We start from the raw sequence: 18,002 nt of genomic DNA, 5'->3' as shown, positions 1-18,002 counted from the left end.
AAAAAAATAAAACCCTTCTTATTTACAAAAATGTTTAAATTTTTTAGAGTAAAAAATCAGAAATTTCAAAGAAATTAGTAAAAATGAGGGAAAAAGTGAGTAGACATAAATAAAGGTAGTCACAAGTTAAAAACTGATTTAAAAGGCAAGGCTGATGGTCCGGGGAGTTAGCTCAGCAGCATAAGTGCCTGTCTGGCAAGTTCAAAGTCTTGAGTTCAATCCCCAGTAACAGGAGGAAAGAAAAAAAAAAAAAATTTAATGTTCATCAACAGACTAAGTGCCTGCTTTGGCAAGTGCAGGCACCAGGATTCAATCCCTAGTCCTGCATGCTGTACCAGCCCTACCCCTGGGTGTGGGCATGCTGAGCCGGCAACTAAGTCCAGGTATCGTGGCACATGTCTGTAATCCCAGCACTGGGGAGGCTGAAAAACATGAGGATCACTATGAGTCCGAGCTGTGTAGTGAGACCCTGTACCAAATAGTAAAATGAAAACAAAAAACAATGTTCAGAGAAAAAAAAAAATGTCCAAAACAATGGGGAGAGGGCCAATTCTGTCACAGTAAAGGTTAAGAAAATATCAATGTGTGACATAATAGGCAGAGCAAGGCCTGGCCTGTCAGAAATTTCAGCTCTACCCCTTACCAGGGACATCTGAAATTGGGCAAATCTGTTACACAATTAAAAACCATTTCTTCACCTCCTGACCTTCCTCATCACAAGATTTTTGTGAGGAAGAACTGAAGTGTTTTATTACAGAAATACTCTGTATACTACACATTATAATTCTGCAAAGAATGTACAAAAAATGAAAAGAGAAAGTTGAGAATTATACATAATCCAGATAGTCCAAGAACAGATCAATCAGAAAAGGAATTTTATTGAAAGCAGTCAGCCCTTATAAAATCCTCCCTATACTTCAAGCCCCTGGTAAATAGCACAGGAAGCAGCTACAAGGCTTTCCCTCTCACACAAAACTTCACAGCTGCATAGAGTGTGTAAAGTAGATAAACAGCCTGATGAAACGAGTAAGCTTCAAAAGTCAAAGTAAGTTTGGGGGCTGAGGATGTAGCTCAGCAGGTTCCATCCCTAGAACTGAACTCCCAAAAGGTCGATAAAAATTCAAAATCATGTTTCAGTGTGAGAACAAAGTCTTCTCTACCTAAAAGCATAAATCTTTATTTGAAATGGATTCTTTTGCATCTGTTTCAGTAAACACAGCTAATTTGAAGAGATTATATGTTCTTTCTTCAAAGGACAATGTTCCCTATATTCTAATTTGAAGATAAAGAAAGGTCTTTGTGCAAGAAGGAGGGGCATCATTATGTGGAAATCAGTGACAGGAGTTACATTTCAGTTGCATCTAGTTTATTCACCTATCTCCAGCACACCACCACCTTGGAGACAGACTCCAAGCAACCAGTTTCCTGTGTACACCTAATAAACTCAAAGGGAAGTATTTAAAAAGCTTAGAATCAAGCAAAGGATTAAATAAATTAGCATTCAGATTAGGTGAAAGGTTCTTGGAGGGATCTTTGTAACAGGTGGATCAGACTTCAAGCACCTGAGCCCGAAGAACCTTAACAAAACTCAGAAGGAAAAGCAGACCTTATATGACTTAGATGTACAAAATACAAGTACAAATCACTATCTATGAAAATCTCTTGGCAAAGAAATTTAAACTCCAATCTATTCAAGTTTACCAAAAATAAGGAAGATAAAGAAGTTAAATAATATGAAGATAGAATCTGCCAACTCAAAGAGTATTCTCCAGAACAAATAATCTATTCCTTCCATAAAGGAAAACAAAAGGAGGGTTCTATCCCATTGTAGAGTGACTATAGTTAGTAATTTATGGTATATCTCAAATTACCTCTGAGAAGATTATGGGTATTTCCAACACAAAGAAATGATAAATGTTCAGGGTGACATGTCAGTTACCCTGATTTGATAATTACTATATTCTGTAATCCAAGAAAATGAGCAATTATGTGTGATTTTTTTAATAAGACGAAAGTTTTATTATTGAATAAGATATTAATTAAACCAAACCAAACACACACACATTCTCACATAGAGGATTGAATTTTACAGATTAAAGACACATTAGATCTATCAGCCAAATGCAACATATGTAGACTTTGCATCTTAATTTGAACAAGTCAAAAATAAGCTTTTTTGAAAAGCTTCTAAATCACTGGCGAAAACAAAATAAATCATACATTGGTTTATCAAAGATTATGGAACAATTATTTTATTTATTAACTTTGTTGGATAGATTTAGGATGCTAGTTTAAATCAAGAGAAAGCCTTTATTTGTTAAAGAGATTTTTACTTCAATCCCCAGTACTAGAAAAAATAAAATAAAATAAAAAATAAGGCTATGGCTACAGCTTTAGGGGCCAGGAAGATGGATCAGTAGAATAAGCGCTTCCCTGACAAGCACAAGGGCCTGAGTTCAATCCACAGTTCCACCACAAAAAAAAGATTTTTAAAAGCTATGTCTAGATGTTATGACAATATTAACAACTGCTAGGTCTGGAAAGTAGGCATCTTTCTATGCTGAGTAGGTTTGAAATTTTTCACAATGCAAAGTTGAATCCTGTATACCACCCTATAGCACAAGTAGTACATGTGCCCCCAGTCACACCAGATTGCACTTCCATGTTGGTCCTCCTTGCTTTCCCATCACCTGCCCTCCCTCATGAACTCAAAGCTGTGATACTGACTGAAGAGATATGTAACGTACCTGTAGTGGCAGTGGCTAAAGTGACAAGATTCTTTCTTAGCATATCATAGAGAGGGCTGTTAAAAATAAATAAATAAATAAATAAACAAACTCCAAATGACATTCTAAAGATATCAGAGATTTTCTACTAAATATCAAATGTACTTCTTACATACTATCCCTCAACTTTATTAGGTGCACAGAGACAAAAAATCTTTCTAGATCTTGGTTTTGTGTTTTGTTTTTTTTTTTTTTGTAATACTGAAGATACAAGGCTTTATCACTAAGCCACATTCCTACTTCTTTGAAGTACTTTAAGACAAAGTCTTATTAAATTGCCCAAACTCGCCTCAAAGCTGTAGTCCTCTTCTCTCGGCCACCAGAGTAATTGGGATTACAGATAAGTACCACCACATGCAACTCCAAAATTTGGGGAGAGGACAACCTGAGACAGTCTCTCTCTGTAGTTCAGGCTGACCTTGAAATTACTAGCCTCAAACTTCCACTGATCCTCCTGTCTCACTCTCCTGGGTGCTGGGTTTATAGGCATGTACCACTAAACCCAGCTCAAAAATGTTTAATTATTTAAATATTAAGATATCAAAAAAAAAAAAAAAAGGTATCAATGCCCAGAATCTTTTGGCTATTTTGCCCCATTAAAAAGCTTTTCAATACATACATTTTATTTCATTAATAGTAACATGAATGAGTAGATTTCCTTTGAAAATTAGCCCTTCATTCAAAAATCAGATTTAAAGCTCCAAGAGATTATACAAATGGGCCGAGAAGAAAGCAGTTGTTATTAATCTAGAGAAAGAAAGTACTCTGGCTCCTCAGTTACTAAGTAGTTTGCCTACATAAACTAATTACCACACACATTCAAAGAGAGAAAGTCACTTAGGTCAGATGGGCTGTACTACCCCTCCTACCTTCCTACCACTTTCCTACCTCCTTCCTTCCTTCCTTCTTTCCTTCCTTCCTTCCTTCCTTCCTTTTGGGACAGGATCTCACTACATAGTTCACCGTGGCCTTGAACTCACTATGTAGCCCAGGATGGCCTCATACCCTCAGTGATCTTCCTGTCTAAGCCTCTTGAGTCCTAGGATCACAGGTACTACCACAACCAGTTTCCACTGTTATTCTTACCAGGCTTAGCATCAACCTCAAATGGCCATGCAGTTCTGTATTTTTGTACCTGTTCAGTTCTCCTAACAACTACTTCACAAAACTCTAGCCTAACAACATTAAGCTCCTTCCTACCCAGACTCTCACATATGATGTTCAATCTGAAGTAATCATTCAACTAAGCTCCTCTAATCAACTCAGCCTTATAGCTCACAGATCAAATGCCACTTCTTCAAGGGTCCTCTCACTCTAAACTGCCACACATAACTGACTTCATGTACAGAGCTCCTTATGTAGCACTGATCACAGTATAATGGCACCATGCAGTAGCATGATTATCTGACCGAGAAGAGGAAGAGGATCTGTCTTGCAACTCTATAACCTCTGTAAAAATAGTTGAAGGTCCTTATTTGTTTACTAAAGGAACCACAGTGTTATTAACCAATATTATTAACACAGAGAGATTAGGTAGGTAAAAGCACTCAAAGAGATATAAATCTGTCCTTCTTTTTACCTTGGATCTTTCACAGAGAAGCTCTGACGTCCTAATAGTTCTCCCAAAAGATCTCCGCCACAATACACCATATGCTGCTCTCGAGGATCATAAAGCTGCTTCACCATTATATATTGGCCAAGATAGTGCATTACCTAAATGGGAATGAAATACCGTATCTTTCCAACAGCTACCACAACCACACATTTATTATGAGGAAGTAAGTACAGTATTTTGCTAGAGGGACAACAACGTAAGACTGTCAGAGCAGGTATTCTGCTCCAAAGGGTATGTAGGAAAGGTCACACAACAAATCACTAAGTGACCCACTCATTATCTTTCTGGCCAGCAACAAACCTGACTTTTTAGCACAGATATAAATGATGTCACAATGAAAAAACTATGATGAATTTATGTTATATCTCCTTAAATTTTTTCTTAACAGTTCAAATGAAGAAGTGTGTGCTATTACCAGAAGTAATAAACTTTAAATCTGCCTGGGCTAAACAAATATTTTCCAAGTCCAGGGGCACATAACCAGGCCTTTTATGTATATCCACTTATTTCTTTTTGGTAAATATACAATGATTAATAAGACATCAACACTGTATGTGCACAAGAGAATGTAGGCATTCAATAAATACATAGTCTAGTTGAACACAGGTAAATTCACAATTCAAAACTTTAAAATGTAGATGAAGCATTTCGTGTAACATTTATTATGTCCTCTAGCTTAGTTCCTTTTGCCCATAGTTAACTAAATTTTATGACAAAATTAAATTTGTTAAAAAGAAATGTTTTCCTAAAGCTACCAGACTAAAACTATTTTTCTTACTGAATGATTAAGTTCTTGTCACATAACTCACAAGCAGACCAAAACAACTACCTTTATCATTAGGAACTTCTCAGGAATTGTTTAAATATCTTGTACAGGATTTTTTTTTTTTTTTTTTTTTTTTTTTGGTATTTTAGGGAAGGGTCTACAGGGTGTTCAGGGTCTCACTACTGCATTGGACTCTATAACATCTGTAGTGACCTGACTGTTTATAGCCTCCCAAGAGCTGGGATTACAGGCCCACGCCCAGTCTCATTTGCCGTCTCAGCACACTCCAAGGGCAGAGCTGGCTTGTCAGGCCTGGGGTTCGAACCCCTGGCCCCTGTGTCTGCTTGCAGGCGCTTTAATCCACTGAGCTATATGGCCGGCCCCAGATATTTTTTTCTAACAGGGTTCCTATTATATTAGCACAGTGCTACTCCTAAATATGTTCTAGTATTCATGACTTAGCTGACTCCTCAGACCTAATCAGCTAGGGAATATAAGAAAATTACATCCCTGAAGAAACAGGAAGAAATTCTTTGTAGTCATCCAACTTGAGAAAAAATAAGTCAACTCCAAATATTTACAATAGTACTTTCTAAAACACTAGTCCAGGGCTCAGGAGATGATAGCTCAGCAAGTGCAAGGTCCTGAGTTTGATCCCTGGTACCAAAAAACAAAACAAAACATTAGTCTAGTCTACATTTGTATATTACTACTACTATTCTCAGTGTAACATACTGCTTCAATGTACATAATGAGAACCATATTTTTTAAAAAAATCAAGAAATTCCCTTTTAGGGTTCTAAAACAAAAAAATCCTGTAAGCACAGGCAAATGCTGCTATGCAAATGAAGGAAATGGCACAATTCATCCTAACAACTTTAATGGTAGTATAAATCCATACTTTAGTAATAGCTTAGATATGTCTTATGTACAGTATTAAAATTTTAGGGATACAGTGTAAAATGGTACACTCCATTTAAATGAAGGGGTTGGCCCTTGTTTACTCCTTTACCTCTCAAGTCCCTTTTTCCCTTTACCTTTCTCCTGTTTCCTGCATCCTGTGATATACAATAAGTACAGCTACTTATTACAAAAATAGAGGAGAGTTGGGGCACTAAGGACATAGCTCAGTGGTACAGCACTTGCCTAGCATGCACAAACCCCTGGGTTCCATCCCCAGCACCTCAAAAAAAATAAAATAAATGATGGAAACGAAATATTCTTTTAAAAAAATGGAATGCCTCCAGATTTACTTCCTTGAGAGGCATAACGGTTTGGGGATGCAGCAGTACTGAAAAGTATGAATCTTTTCTCTCTTTTTTTGGATCTTTTCATTTAAAAGAAAAAAAACTTGGTAATTTTGTTTCCTCTGTCTTACCTCTTTAACAGTGAACATTTCACCTTGTGCACCTGCTGCCTGCAGTATCTTCAAAAGTGGCAGTTTTGGTCGTACCTGACAAAAACATAGAAAATAAATCTATTTACTTTACAATTAGATTGGCTTCTGAAGCTCCAATAAACAAAAAAATTTCCTTACATGCATTTTTTAAAATCCTAGGAAGCTTATCACCTGATAAGGCAATATTCCAATATATACAATAATTATGAGGGGCCAGGGAGATGGCTCAGTGGAATAAGCGCTTGCCTGGCAAGTGCAAGGGCCTGAGTTCAATCCCTGGTTCCGCTAAAAAATAATAATAATAATTACGAGCAATTAGATTATCTGCTGATTTCTAACAAATTGTATTTTTAAAAAATAACATAATCACACAAGGACACCTACTTTTTTTTTTTTTTTTCAAATATAAGGGATGGGAGATAGCTCAACAGAATAAATGCTTGCCTGGCAAGTGCAAGGGCCTGAGTTCAATCCCCAGTTCCATCAAAAAAAAAAAGAATATAAGGGTTGCCCAGGCATGCCCGTGGCACATGTCTGTAATCCCAGCACTCTAAGAGGTTAAGGTAGAAGGATCCTAAGTTTGATCCCAGTGAGGGCAACTTAGTGATTTAGTAAGGTTCTGTCTTAAAATTAAAAACAAAAAAGGACTGGGAATGTAGCTCAGTGTGAAGGTCCTGGATTCAATCCAAAGACTGGAAGGACAGGGCAGAGAAAGTCAACGGAAGGAAAGAAAAGAAAAAGTAAGTTTTGGGTGAGGATACAGAAAAACTGGAACATTTGTACACTGCTGCTAGAAATATAAAATGGTGTAGCTACTGTAAAAATGTTTGGCAGTTCTCATACAGTTAAACACAACTGCCATATATGACTCCTAGTTGTATATGAAAAAAACTAAATGGACTAAACTAAGTATCTGTACACCAGTGTTCACAGTAACACTACTCCCAAACAAGAGAGAAGCAACCAAAAGGTCCATCAGTCAATAAATGGATAAAGTTTTGTTCTACTTTCATGTAATGCCTGCATTCATGACTAATTTTCAGTGAGTACAAAATGCACCATTCATGTATATCTTTTTATTAACTACTTACCTAGACTAAGAGATGGCAAACTACACCTGCACTACATTGGTAAACCAAAATTTTGTTGGAATACAGCCATGTGCACTTGTTTACACACTGCCCTACAGCCACTTTTGTGCTACAAACAACAGTGTTGAGAAGTTATACAGACAAAACAAAGTTTACAAAAACCTAAAATATTTACTTTCTGGCCCTATACAGAAAGTTTGCTGACTCTTGCCCTAAACTTTTAAATGGTATATAATTTGAACTACTTTTTTTTTTAATTTTATTTATTTATTTATTTGTGTGTGTGTGTGTGTGTGGCCAGCTCAGCCCACCAGGGGGCGGGGCTGGCTGGCATGTGGTGCTGGGGGATTGAACCGTGGTCCCTGTGCTTTGCTAAGCTTGTTCTAAGTAGATGCTTTAGACCACTGAGCCATCTCACCAGCCCTATAATTTGAACTACTAAAAGTAATTCTTATACTACTTTTAGGATATAACTTCTCATATTTTGGACATTAACGAAGATACAACAAAAGGAGAGTAACTAGATCTAATTAATAACATTATGTTACTATCCATCATTCTCTTAATATTCCCAGCTGGGATATGACAGGGGTAATGAGAATGGAAAGGAAAACCAGGTCTGCTGGTATACACCTATAAGCACAGCAGTCAGAGACTGAGACAGGAAGATCCTAGATTCAAGTCCAGGCTGGGCAACTTAGCAAGACCCTCTCTCAAAACAAAAAATTTTAAAAAGGGCTGTCGATGTAGTTCAGTGACTAAGCCCTGGGTTCATTCCTCAGCACCACTACAAATAAATAAATAACCTCAGTATTCTGTAGTAGTGCTTCTCTGGTCCCTGCTAATTCAGTCATGTAAGTTCATACTATGGATAAACATACTTCTAGTTTTGATTTAAAATCAAAAAAGGAAAAATAAATACATAAAAATAAAATCAAAGAAGGGCTGGCAAGATAGCTCAGCGGACTCAGCACCTGCTTCGGCAAGCGCAGGGACCAGGGATCCAGGTTTGTTCCCTGGTGCCACACCGACCCTCACCCCCATGCTGAGCCAGCCACAGAGACTGGGCATGGTGGCGCATGCCTTTTTTCACTGGAGAGGCTGAAAACAGGAGGATCACTACGAGTCCAAGCTGTGTAGTGAGACCCTGTACCAAATTCATAAATTTAAAAAAATAAAAAATAAAAGAAGGCTAAGTACAAGCTGGGCATGGTGGCGCACACCTGTAATTCCAGCACTCTGGAGACTGAGGCAGGAGGATTGCCATGAGTTCAAAGCCAACCTGGACTACATCGTGAGTTCAAAGCTAGCCTGAACTACATAGCAAGACCCTATCTCAGAAACAAAACAAAACAAGAACATTAAGTCCAATAGGAAAACCAAATGAAATGTGTTTACTTTCTACTGAGAATTAAAAATAAGATAACCATAAATTCTCTGGGTGTTATCAAAGTGTATATAATGCCACCCCAAGCTTGCTGTGGTGGCCAAAAGGCACTGGAGGGCTGAAGAAGGAAAAAAATGTCAGTTTCAACAGTGAGCTAGCTGTGGCAGCAAAGAACAAAAAGAGGCAGCTCTATGTGACAGACAAGAGAAGTATATGGGTTTCTACAGTGTGTCCTTGCATAACCCTACATATAACTGCAATTAAACTGTCCACACATCAGAAAGGTGTAGAACAACTACCCAACATTTTTGAACAATAAAAATTCTTCTATCTGGGTAACTTTTACTCTTTAGAAAGAAAACTTACAGAATGAAGACCAGTTAACCCCATATCTAAAATAAAAGATGAGGCAGGCTAATGGGTCTCATATACAATTCATAGCAAGTTTAGATGTCATCTTACATATTCCAGCAGAATAAATCCATCAGCAAATATACAACAGACTACTGCAGACTTAAGACTGTATGTAGCATGGCCTAATCAAAAAACATCAGCCAATTTGGATGACCCTGCAGTTCTCAAGATCTCCCTTATCCTGTTATGACTGAGGGTAGCAAGGAGGTACAAACACCATACCACAGGCTGGAGTCTATCACTTCTATCTCAGTATCTAGAAGACAGATGGGCTAGAAGTCTGGTAATCCCATACAGCGTCTTTCGTGTTACATAAACCTGGCTTACAGCTCCCACCACTTTTTTTTTTTTTTTTTTTGCGGAACTGGGGACTGAACTAAGGCCCTTGTGCTTGCCAGGGAAGCACTTATTCTACTGAGCCATCTCCCCGGCCTCACACCACTTCTAAACACCTAAGATAAGCATCCATCCAGGCATCCTCAGGAACCCAGGAGTGACCATGGCTGCTATCTCAACCCAGACTCACAATACACAGCCAGCATCAGCTTAGAATTGTTGCACTCTTCCACAGTGGCAATGCCATGTGTCCATAGTATACAATTTTGTTTTTTTTTTTAATTTTGTATGGTTAAATATTTCTGTCTTCCTCTTATAACATCATCGGTTTCATTTTAAGACCTCCCTCATTCTAATTCTAAAGTTTCATACATTTTTCTCCCAATACGTATTCCATTTTTACATTTAAATCTTTTTCATCTAGGATATGGGTTTGTACAAGGTCCTCAACCTACCCTGCACTGTGGCATGGAGCTATATCCCCTGCCCTTTTTAGAATTTTTAGATAGAAGCCTAGTGTGGCAGTACACATCTATACTTGCAGCTATAACTCCACACTCAGGAGGCTGAAGCAAGAAGACTGCCAACAATTTGATTCAGCCAGGGATACATAGTAAGTTCAAGGTTAGCCTGAACTACATAGCAAGACCATGTCTCAAAAACCCAAAAAGGAAAAAAATAAGGTAAAATAAAATTTTGAGGTAAGGTCTTACTAAGTCACCCAGAGCTCAAACTCATTTATTATCTCAATCTCTTAAGAGTGCTGAGATTAAACAAAGTCCGACAAAATGAAAAAGACAGAAAACAAACTCACCAAACTTGGCCCCAAACTCTCTACTACCCACGTCTAACCTAAAACACACTGCTAGTTTTCCAAATTACTATTTTGAACAACCTACAATTGTAGTTATATGCCTCAATTCAATTTCTTAAAAATTTATAAGACATACAAAAACGGTCACAAATGATCTACCTGATTGATTCGCTCTGGAGAGATCCTGCAGGCACTCTCAGATGTTGAACACTGGGCAGAGGTGGAATATGATGTCATTTTGGCAGTGAAGATATCTCAGCTTGTTGATACAACTAAAAGAAAAAAAAAATATATATATATATATACATATATATATATACACACACACATTTCCATACAAGCTGTCTTTAGCATTTACAAAGCAGGCAGCAAGAAAAAAAAAAAAAAGCAAAAACAAAAACACTGTAACACATGTATCACAGCACTCTACACCCACACTGAAGTCCTCCATACCTACTATTTTCTAGCTTAGAAAAAACTGCAAAATCCTAGAGTGCTTAAATAAGAACCGTCTACTACTCCTCAAGTGAAGCCTTAAACAGCAACAGGTTTGGGCATGCTCCAGCCTCACACTGATGATAATGAATAATGTTCCAGGTCAGGTCACATTTATTTCTCACTACTTCCTAGAGCTACTGATCAGATGGTATATTATGTCCTCCTTTAGGTGGTGCTCAAGAGCACCTCTCAGAGACTGCAGAGCTGGAGAATTATCAGGATAAAAGTCCCTGAGCACTTAAGGAAACCTCCTCTTGGCAACATGTTGGAACTTGTCTCCAAGAGGCACTGAAGCAGAAAAGTGAGAGTCAACATTTTTAATATCAGTTAATGTGGCCCTCCAAGGTAACCTTTAAAAATAAAAAATAAAAAAGCAGGTCAACCAGAAGCCTACAAAATGGCATTAAACCAAGACAGACATGTATCGTTAGGGAAAAGATGCAACATAAATTAAAATAAAGCTTAAATGTTTTTACTCTCTTCTTTTTCTCCTAAAATACATATAAAAGGAAGGAAAATAAAATTTTCAAGTAAACTTGAGTTTCCCTTTAAGTCTTTTTCTAAGAAATAGGTGACATTCAACTAACTGCTGGTCATGAAAATGTGACTTAAGCCACATCAGGGAAAGTGTGACAGGAACCTAGAAAAACTCACACGCACTGCTAAACAAACAAGATCCCTTACTCTTCTAAGGCTTAGTTAAAACAAAGTACACAAATTGCTCCCTACCCCATCAGTTTCCCTTGCTACAAAATGGGAAGTCAAAAGGACATAACTTACAGCTTTAAAGCTGGCTTTTTTCTCTTTTCTTTTCGAGACAAGGTCTCCCCATGCAGTTGAGGCTGGCTTTGAACACACTATACACACCAGGCTTGCCTCAAAATCAGAGATCCTCCTGTCCCAGCCTCCAGAGTGCTGGGCTATAGAGGTACACCACTACACTCCCTTTAAAGCTGGTTTCTAAAGCATTTCAAACCTTACAAAAATTAAACCGGTCTCATTCTTAAAACTTGCCAGTCCTGTTGTCTCCACAGTCTCAGTAAACAGTAATTCCATCCTTCCAATTGCTCAAGTCAATAAGCCTGAAGCCATCATTACATTCCACACCCAGTTCATAGTTTTATGTTCCAGAAAACATCCAAAATCTAGCCGCTTTTCACTACTCCCACTATTACTATACTAATCCATCTTTTTTTCCTCTCTTATGGTACTAGGAATTGAACCCAAGTCTTGGCCCATGCTAGCCAATCACTCTGCCACTGGACTTTCTTCCCTCCCCTCCCCTCCCCTTCCTTCCTCCTTTCCTCCATCTCTCCCTCCTTTCAAGAGGCAGGCAACTCACTTGCCTGTCCTATCTTACCTCAAATTTGAGACCTTCCTGTCTCACCCTCCTGAATAATTGAGGTTACAGGAGTGGGCCACAACTCAAGTGGATCACCTCAGAGAACATAAAAATAAACTCAGTTTCTCCTATATTCTCACTCTACAATCACATAGAAAATTTCTATGAGGGGCCGGGGAGATAGCTCAGTAGAATAAGCACTTGCCTGGCAAGCACAAGAGCCTGACAGTTCAATCCCCAGTTCCACCAAAAAAAAAAATAATAATAATGATTTCTATGATCTGTGGTCACCAAGAAGTATGACAACCAATTCTGCAAGGGACCTGGGTTGGGTGTCCTTTTTTGACGCAGGGTCTTGTTATGCAGCGGTTCAGGTGGGCCTTGAACTCCAGGTGATCCCCTTGCCTCACCCTCCTGAGTACTGGGATTATAGGCATACACCATTATGCCTCGGTGTCCCTTAATTCTACTTGGAGATAGCATCCAATCTCACAGGTTCTGGGCTGTCCCTCAAGACTGCCCCATTTCCAATGGCTGTGCTTAACTGACTGGCTACAAATGCACCTGATCCTCTCAGGTTTGATGAATCTGTTAGACTTACAGAACCTAGGGAATCACACTTAAGTTTATTACAGGATTAACAATGCAGACCTGATGGAGGTGCACAGGGAGTGCTTCATGACTGTGAAGTTTCCACACTCTCTATGGGCAAACCATGCTCAAGGATACAGTTACAGAATATACATTGGTAGGCCTCAGTGGCATTAGATCAATTTATCAGGCCCCACCTCTTCCTACCTCCCCACCACAGTTGGAAGGATGGGGCTGAAAAGACCACCACTAATGCTGCCAGTAATCCCACCACAATTTTCTTGGTGAGTAGTCCCCAACCCACAGCACCTAGAGGCTGACAGCCAGTAGTCATTAGCATACAAAAAGACAGCACCCCCTGAAATTCCAAAGTAGCTTTCTTTTGAAATTTTGAGACTGTGTTTCAGAGTTGCTAAATTGCTCACGCTGGACTCAAACTTGGAATCCTTGAGGATCAGCATTCCAGAGTGCTAGGATTATAGGCACACACTCAGCTGTAAAGATCCACTTTTAAAAATGCAAATCCCAAGTCTCAGTATTCTCTATCTCCTTCTTTGCTTTTTCTTTACCACTCTTACCAACTAATATACCATATTTTTTAATTACTTACATTGAAAAAAGCTCAAAGTGCATAGAAATTTTTATTTCCCTGTTCATTAATATATTCTGGTGCTAGTGTTACATACAGGTCACTTAAATTTCATACTCAGGTTTATTTTCTCACCGCTGAACAAACCAGAGAAGTATTTATCTTAATACAAAAGAAAAAAGATTTATTCAAAACTCGCTCTGAAGAAATGGAGAAACCTTTTGCCTCAAACCACCACTCACATGTACAGATGTGCTGGGGTCTTTATAGCACACAGAACAGTCCAGAGAGGAAACCCTAGACTTGTCCAGGCTTGTTCCGTTCCTTCCTGGACTGGACCCCTCCTCCTCTTGCCTAAGGGAATGTAACTGACTTGACCTCCAGGTACCAGCACCTTCAGATTCAGTCCCTTCACCTCTCGCTGAGAGGTGGGGGTAGCAGTTGATGTTCTAGGACATTTGATGAAGTAAACTATCTGTAATGGGAAAAAAAAAATCTATTAAAAGTTCCCTTCTGCAGGCCCTAGGCCTTCAGTTCAATCCACAGCACCACAACAATATACATCTGTCCATATGTATATATTATGTACCTATTTAATGCATATATTCCCAGCACTTCCAGCTGGCAACTTTAAGGCAACACGGCATAGCGACATGGTGGATGGTAACATTAATAGTAATGGGCGGGGAAGCAGTAAAAAGGATCAAGATGTAGTATGTATGTACCAATTTCCCAGGATAAATGCACAGTGTTTGTTATGTATCATAAGCATATAATAATGAAGTGGAAACAATAAAATACTAACAATAGTGTGGAGACTGGGCATAGTGGCTCATGCCTGTAATCCCAGCTCTTGGGAGGCTGTAAACAGGTGGATCACTTGAGTCCATTCTATTCTGGTAGTGAGACCCTGAACACCCTGTAGACCCTTCCCTAAAATACAGGAAAAAAAAAAAAAAGTGTGGATGGTTTTCAAAAATGGCTCCCAAAGAACCTCATCATTGCAGTGGCCTCCTACAACTTGAAGTTAATCAATGGAATACATAGACAAGGCACCAATTCTAGTCAGGCAGCTTTATTTCTGGTGCTTTTATTTACTATTATTCTTAATTTTTACACATTTTTTTAAACAGGGTCTATGTAATTGAGAATAGCCTTGAACTCACTATGTAACCCAGGCTGGCCTCAAACTCCAGTCAATCTGCCTCAGCAATCTCTGATGCTTTCAAAGGTCCCTGCAACCTGACTATCTTATTAGAGACTATATGAAAAGGCTGTATGAAGAGGGAAAGGCCAAGCCATCCAGCTGAACCCAAGACTTGAAGCTATGCCCTTCAAAGAACCACACATGTTCCAGCCTAATCCGATACCACCTGACTGCAGCTACTTGATGGACCAGCCACTCAGGACTGTCCAACTCAGCCTGGCCGCCAGAGAATCCTAAGAAATAAAATGGCTGTTTCAACTCACTAAATTTTGGGTGTGCTGCTGGGCATGGTAGCCCAAGCACTCAGAAGGCTGAAGCAGAAGGATGGCCAAAAGTTTGAAGCCAGCTTGAGCTACATAGCAAACTGCACAGCAAGACCCTTTCTCTAAATAAATAAATAGTTTATTACATAGCATTGTATAATCCAAAAAAATGCGGACTTGAATTTACTTTGTACAGGTACCTATTTATTTGTATAAATCTTATTTCATATCTAAACCCAATGATGTATATTTTAAAGATGAAGGGAAGCATACATTCTACTATATTTACCTCATTCACAGAATTAGTAAACTGTTAGTCAGATTTCACATTAACAAGCTCTATAAATGCTTCTTTAGCAATATTTTTCTCCTCTACATGTGAAAACAAACAAACAGAATTAGCACCAGGCTTGGTAGTATATGCTTGTAATCCCAGCATTTGGAAACTGAGGCAGGGGGATCATCACCAAGAGTTCAAGGCCAGCCTGAACTACATAGTGAGCTCTAGGACACCCCAAACTACATAGTGAAATCCTGCCTCAAAAAAAAAAAAAAAAATCATAATAATAATTAATTAAAATTTTAAAAAAATTAAAAATTAAAACAAAAATTTTTACCCTTTATTGGGTACATAATCTCACTGTTCACACATATATAGCCTTTTTGGGGAAGGGGTACAATAAGAAACCCAGGGCCTTCATGGTAAACTACCTCTCCAGCCCTTTTTTTTTCAGACAGGGTCTAAGTTGCTAAATTGCCCAGACTAAGCTCAAACTTGAGATCTTTCTGCTTCAATGTCCCAAACAGTACTGAGATTATAGGCCTGTGCCACCACCACACTGGGCTTACAACAGCATAGTTTTACTCAATTATCTCTAATAATTTAATAAGCACCCACAAAGTAGGACCTGAACAAGTAACGTTTAACAGTATTACTCCTATCCCATTCTCCTACCTTTCTATAACAATCATTATGTTTTTATTTCCTTGGTTTCCTTACACACTTTACTAAATCAAAATGGATTCCTAAAAGGTTTGTTATCTTTAGTTGTTCTTTAAAAAAAAAAAAAATAAAGGCAGTAAAGTTGTAACTTGAGGTTACTATTTCACTAAAATAACTGTCACTTTAATTCATTTAAATGTTCATCATGGTAAACTGTAACAAAATTTACCAATCTAATCACTTTTAAAAATACAATTCAGTGTCATTAGGTATATTCACATGGCTATACAACCATTGCCAGTACCCATTTCCAGAACTCTTTCATTAGCCCCAAATGAAACTCCTTACCCACTACGATAAATCTTTTGCCCCTTTCCCAGCACCTAGTAACCACCACTGCCTCTGTCTAGGCATGTGCCTGCCCTTTTCAGCTCATATACATGTAATTTTCTGTTTCTGCCTTATTTCACTCCTATATAAACTTCCAAGTTTAGTGTATTGTTTATTCATTTTGATTTTGATATTATACTGAATGTGAAAAACATATTTTTCTCTGCTTTTACTGCTATGAGTAATACAAAACATTACAAGCAATCACTTACTTCCCCAAAATCTTATATTCGCCTATGCACTCAAGGTGAGCAGAATCTACTAACATTCTTAAACTTTATGCTGTTTAAATCCTTTAGTTTGGAGTGGATTTTTTTTTTTTTCTATTTTGTTTTACTTTCACAAGGATAGCCTAGGGCAATTTGTTGAATATGCTTTTTTACTAGCAGTCACCTCTAATATGTATCAGATTTTCCACACATACACCAGTGTCTGACTATTCTGTTCTACACCAACTCTTCAATGTTAATACATTTGGACACTATATCCTCTAAGAAGTCTGGCTATCTGGGAGGACAAGCTCTTTTCACGTGCCTTTTTAGAAAGGGGCTGGGGAGATGGCTCAGTAGAATAAGCGCTTCCTTGGAAAGCGCAAAGGCCTGAGTTCAATCCCCAGTTCTGCAAAAAAAAGGACTTTATTAGACTATAAAGTCTTCCACAAAAATTTTACTATCATATTTCATAAATACCGAGATCTTGAATGAAACGACAGTAAAGTGCTTCATATACATGTTCCTTTATTAAGGACATTGTTTCCTAAAAAATTTTCATAATTTTCCTTTTAAAGGTTTTGCATATATGTATTGTTTCTAAAGTTCATGTTCTGGTTTGGCAGAGAACAAATGAATTTCATTAATCTTGTATCCAGTGATCTCGATAAACTTAAGTAATTACTTCTATATTTGTCTGTAGATCCTAAACAATCTTACCATAGACAAACAGCAAAAGTTTATTCTTTCTTTTCCAAGTCCTTTGAGACTGGGTTTTTGTTGCTCAGGCTAGTTTCAAACTTGCCCTGCCTAGAACGTACACTCTTACTTCTTCACCGCCCAAGAGTAGCCAAAACAACAGGTGCTCTGTGCTTTGTAGTTCTCATGTCTCTATTGTCTTACATATACTGCTTAAGGCCATCAACACAGTGTTGAATACACATATGAGGCATCTTTCACTCGACTTTTTTTTTTTTTTTTTTTTGGCGGAACCGAGGATTGAACTCAGACCCTTGCACTTGCCAGACAAGTGCTTATTCTACTGAGCCATCTCCCCAGCCCCTTGACTTTAAACATAATGAATGATTGCTCTCCTCTCCCCCTCCTCATCTGCTGGGGACTGAACTGCAGGTACACAAGTACTAAGCACACCACAGTTTCTTCTATTCTTTCTTATTTTTTATATATTTAGTACAGGCTATATAGGGTCTCACTACACAAATCAGACTTGTAGTGATCCTGCTTTTCAGCCTCCCAAGTGCTGGGATTACAGGCACGTGTCACCATGCCCAGTCTCAATTGCTGTCTCAGTGCACCCCAGGGGCAGGGCTGGTGCCAAGGATCAAACCCTGGGCCCCTGCG

At 38.4% G+C, this 18,002-nt stretch overlaps 1 protein-coding gene across 8 annotated transcripts in view; it reads right to left on the bottom strand.

Moving 5' to 3' along the window:
• The window catches only part of Mdm4 (MDM4, p53 regulator), a 44,988-nt gene that overhangs the window by 14,286 nt on the left and 12,700 nt on the right, over positions 1 to 18,002 (bottom strand). For 6 of the 8 annotated variants that reach the window (XR_002819528.1, XR_002819527.1, XM_004625400.2 and 3 more), the window contains exons 2-5: positions 10,768 to 10,880; positions 6,546 to 6,620; positions 4,366 to 4,499; positions 2,748 to 2,803 (exon numbers count right to left, since the gene is read on the bottom strand). Coding sequence is in view for 3 of the 8 variants with exons in the window: in XM_004625400.2 (XP_004625457.1) it covers positions 2,748 to 2,803; positions 4,366 to 4,499; positions 6,546 to 6,620; positions 10,768 to 10,845 (343 nt within the window). In the remaining 5 variants the exon portion in view is untranslated. Of the gene's footprint in view, positions 1 to 2,747; positions 2,804 to 4,365; positions 4,500 to 6,545; positions 6,621 to 10,767; positions 10,881 to 18,002 lie in introns of those variants that run through there. The other 2 variants (XM_023708411.1, XM_023708412.1) reach the window with 2 other exon arrangements.

Source organism: Octodon degus, unplaced genomic scaffold (genome assembly GCF_000260255.1).
Source record: "Octodon degus isolate 3935 unplaced genomic scaffold, OctDeg1.0 scaffold00009, whole genome shotgun sequence".
Taxonomy (NCBI): Eukaryota; Metazoa; Chordata; class Mammalia; order Rodentia; family Octodontidae; genus Octodon; species Octodon degus.
The sequence above is the reverse complement of the archived record's forward strand: the minus strand, read 5'-3'. Positions and strand labels throughout refer to the sequence as shown.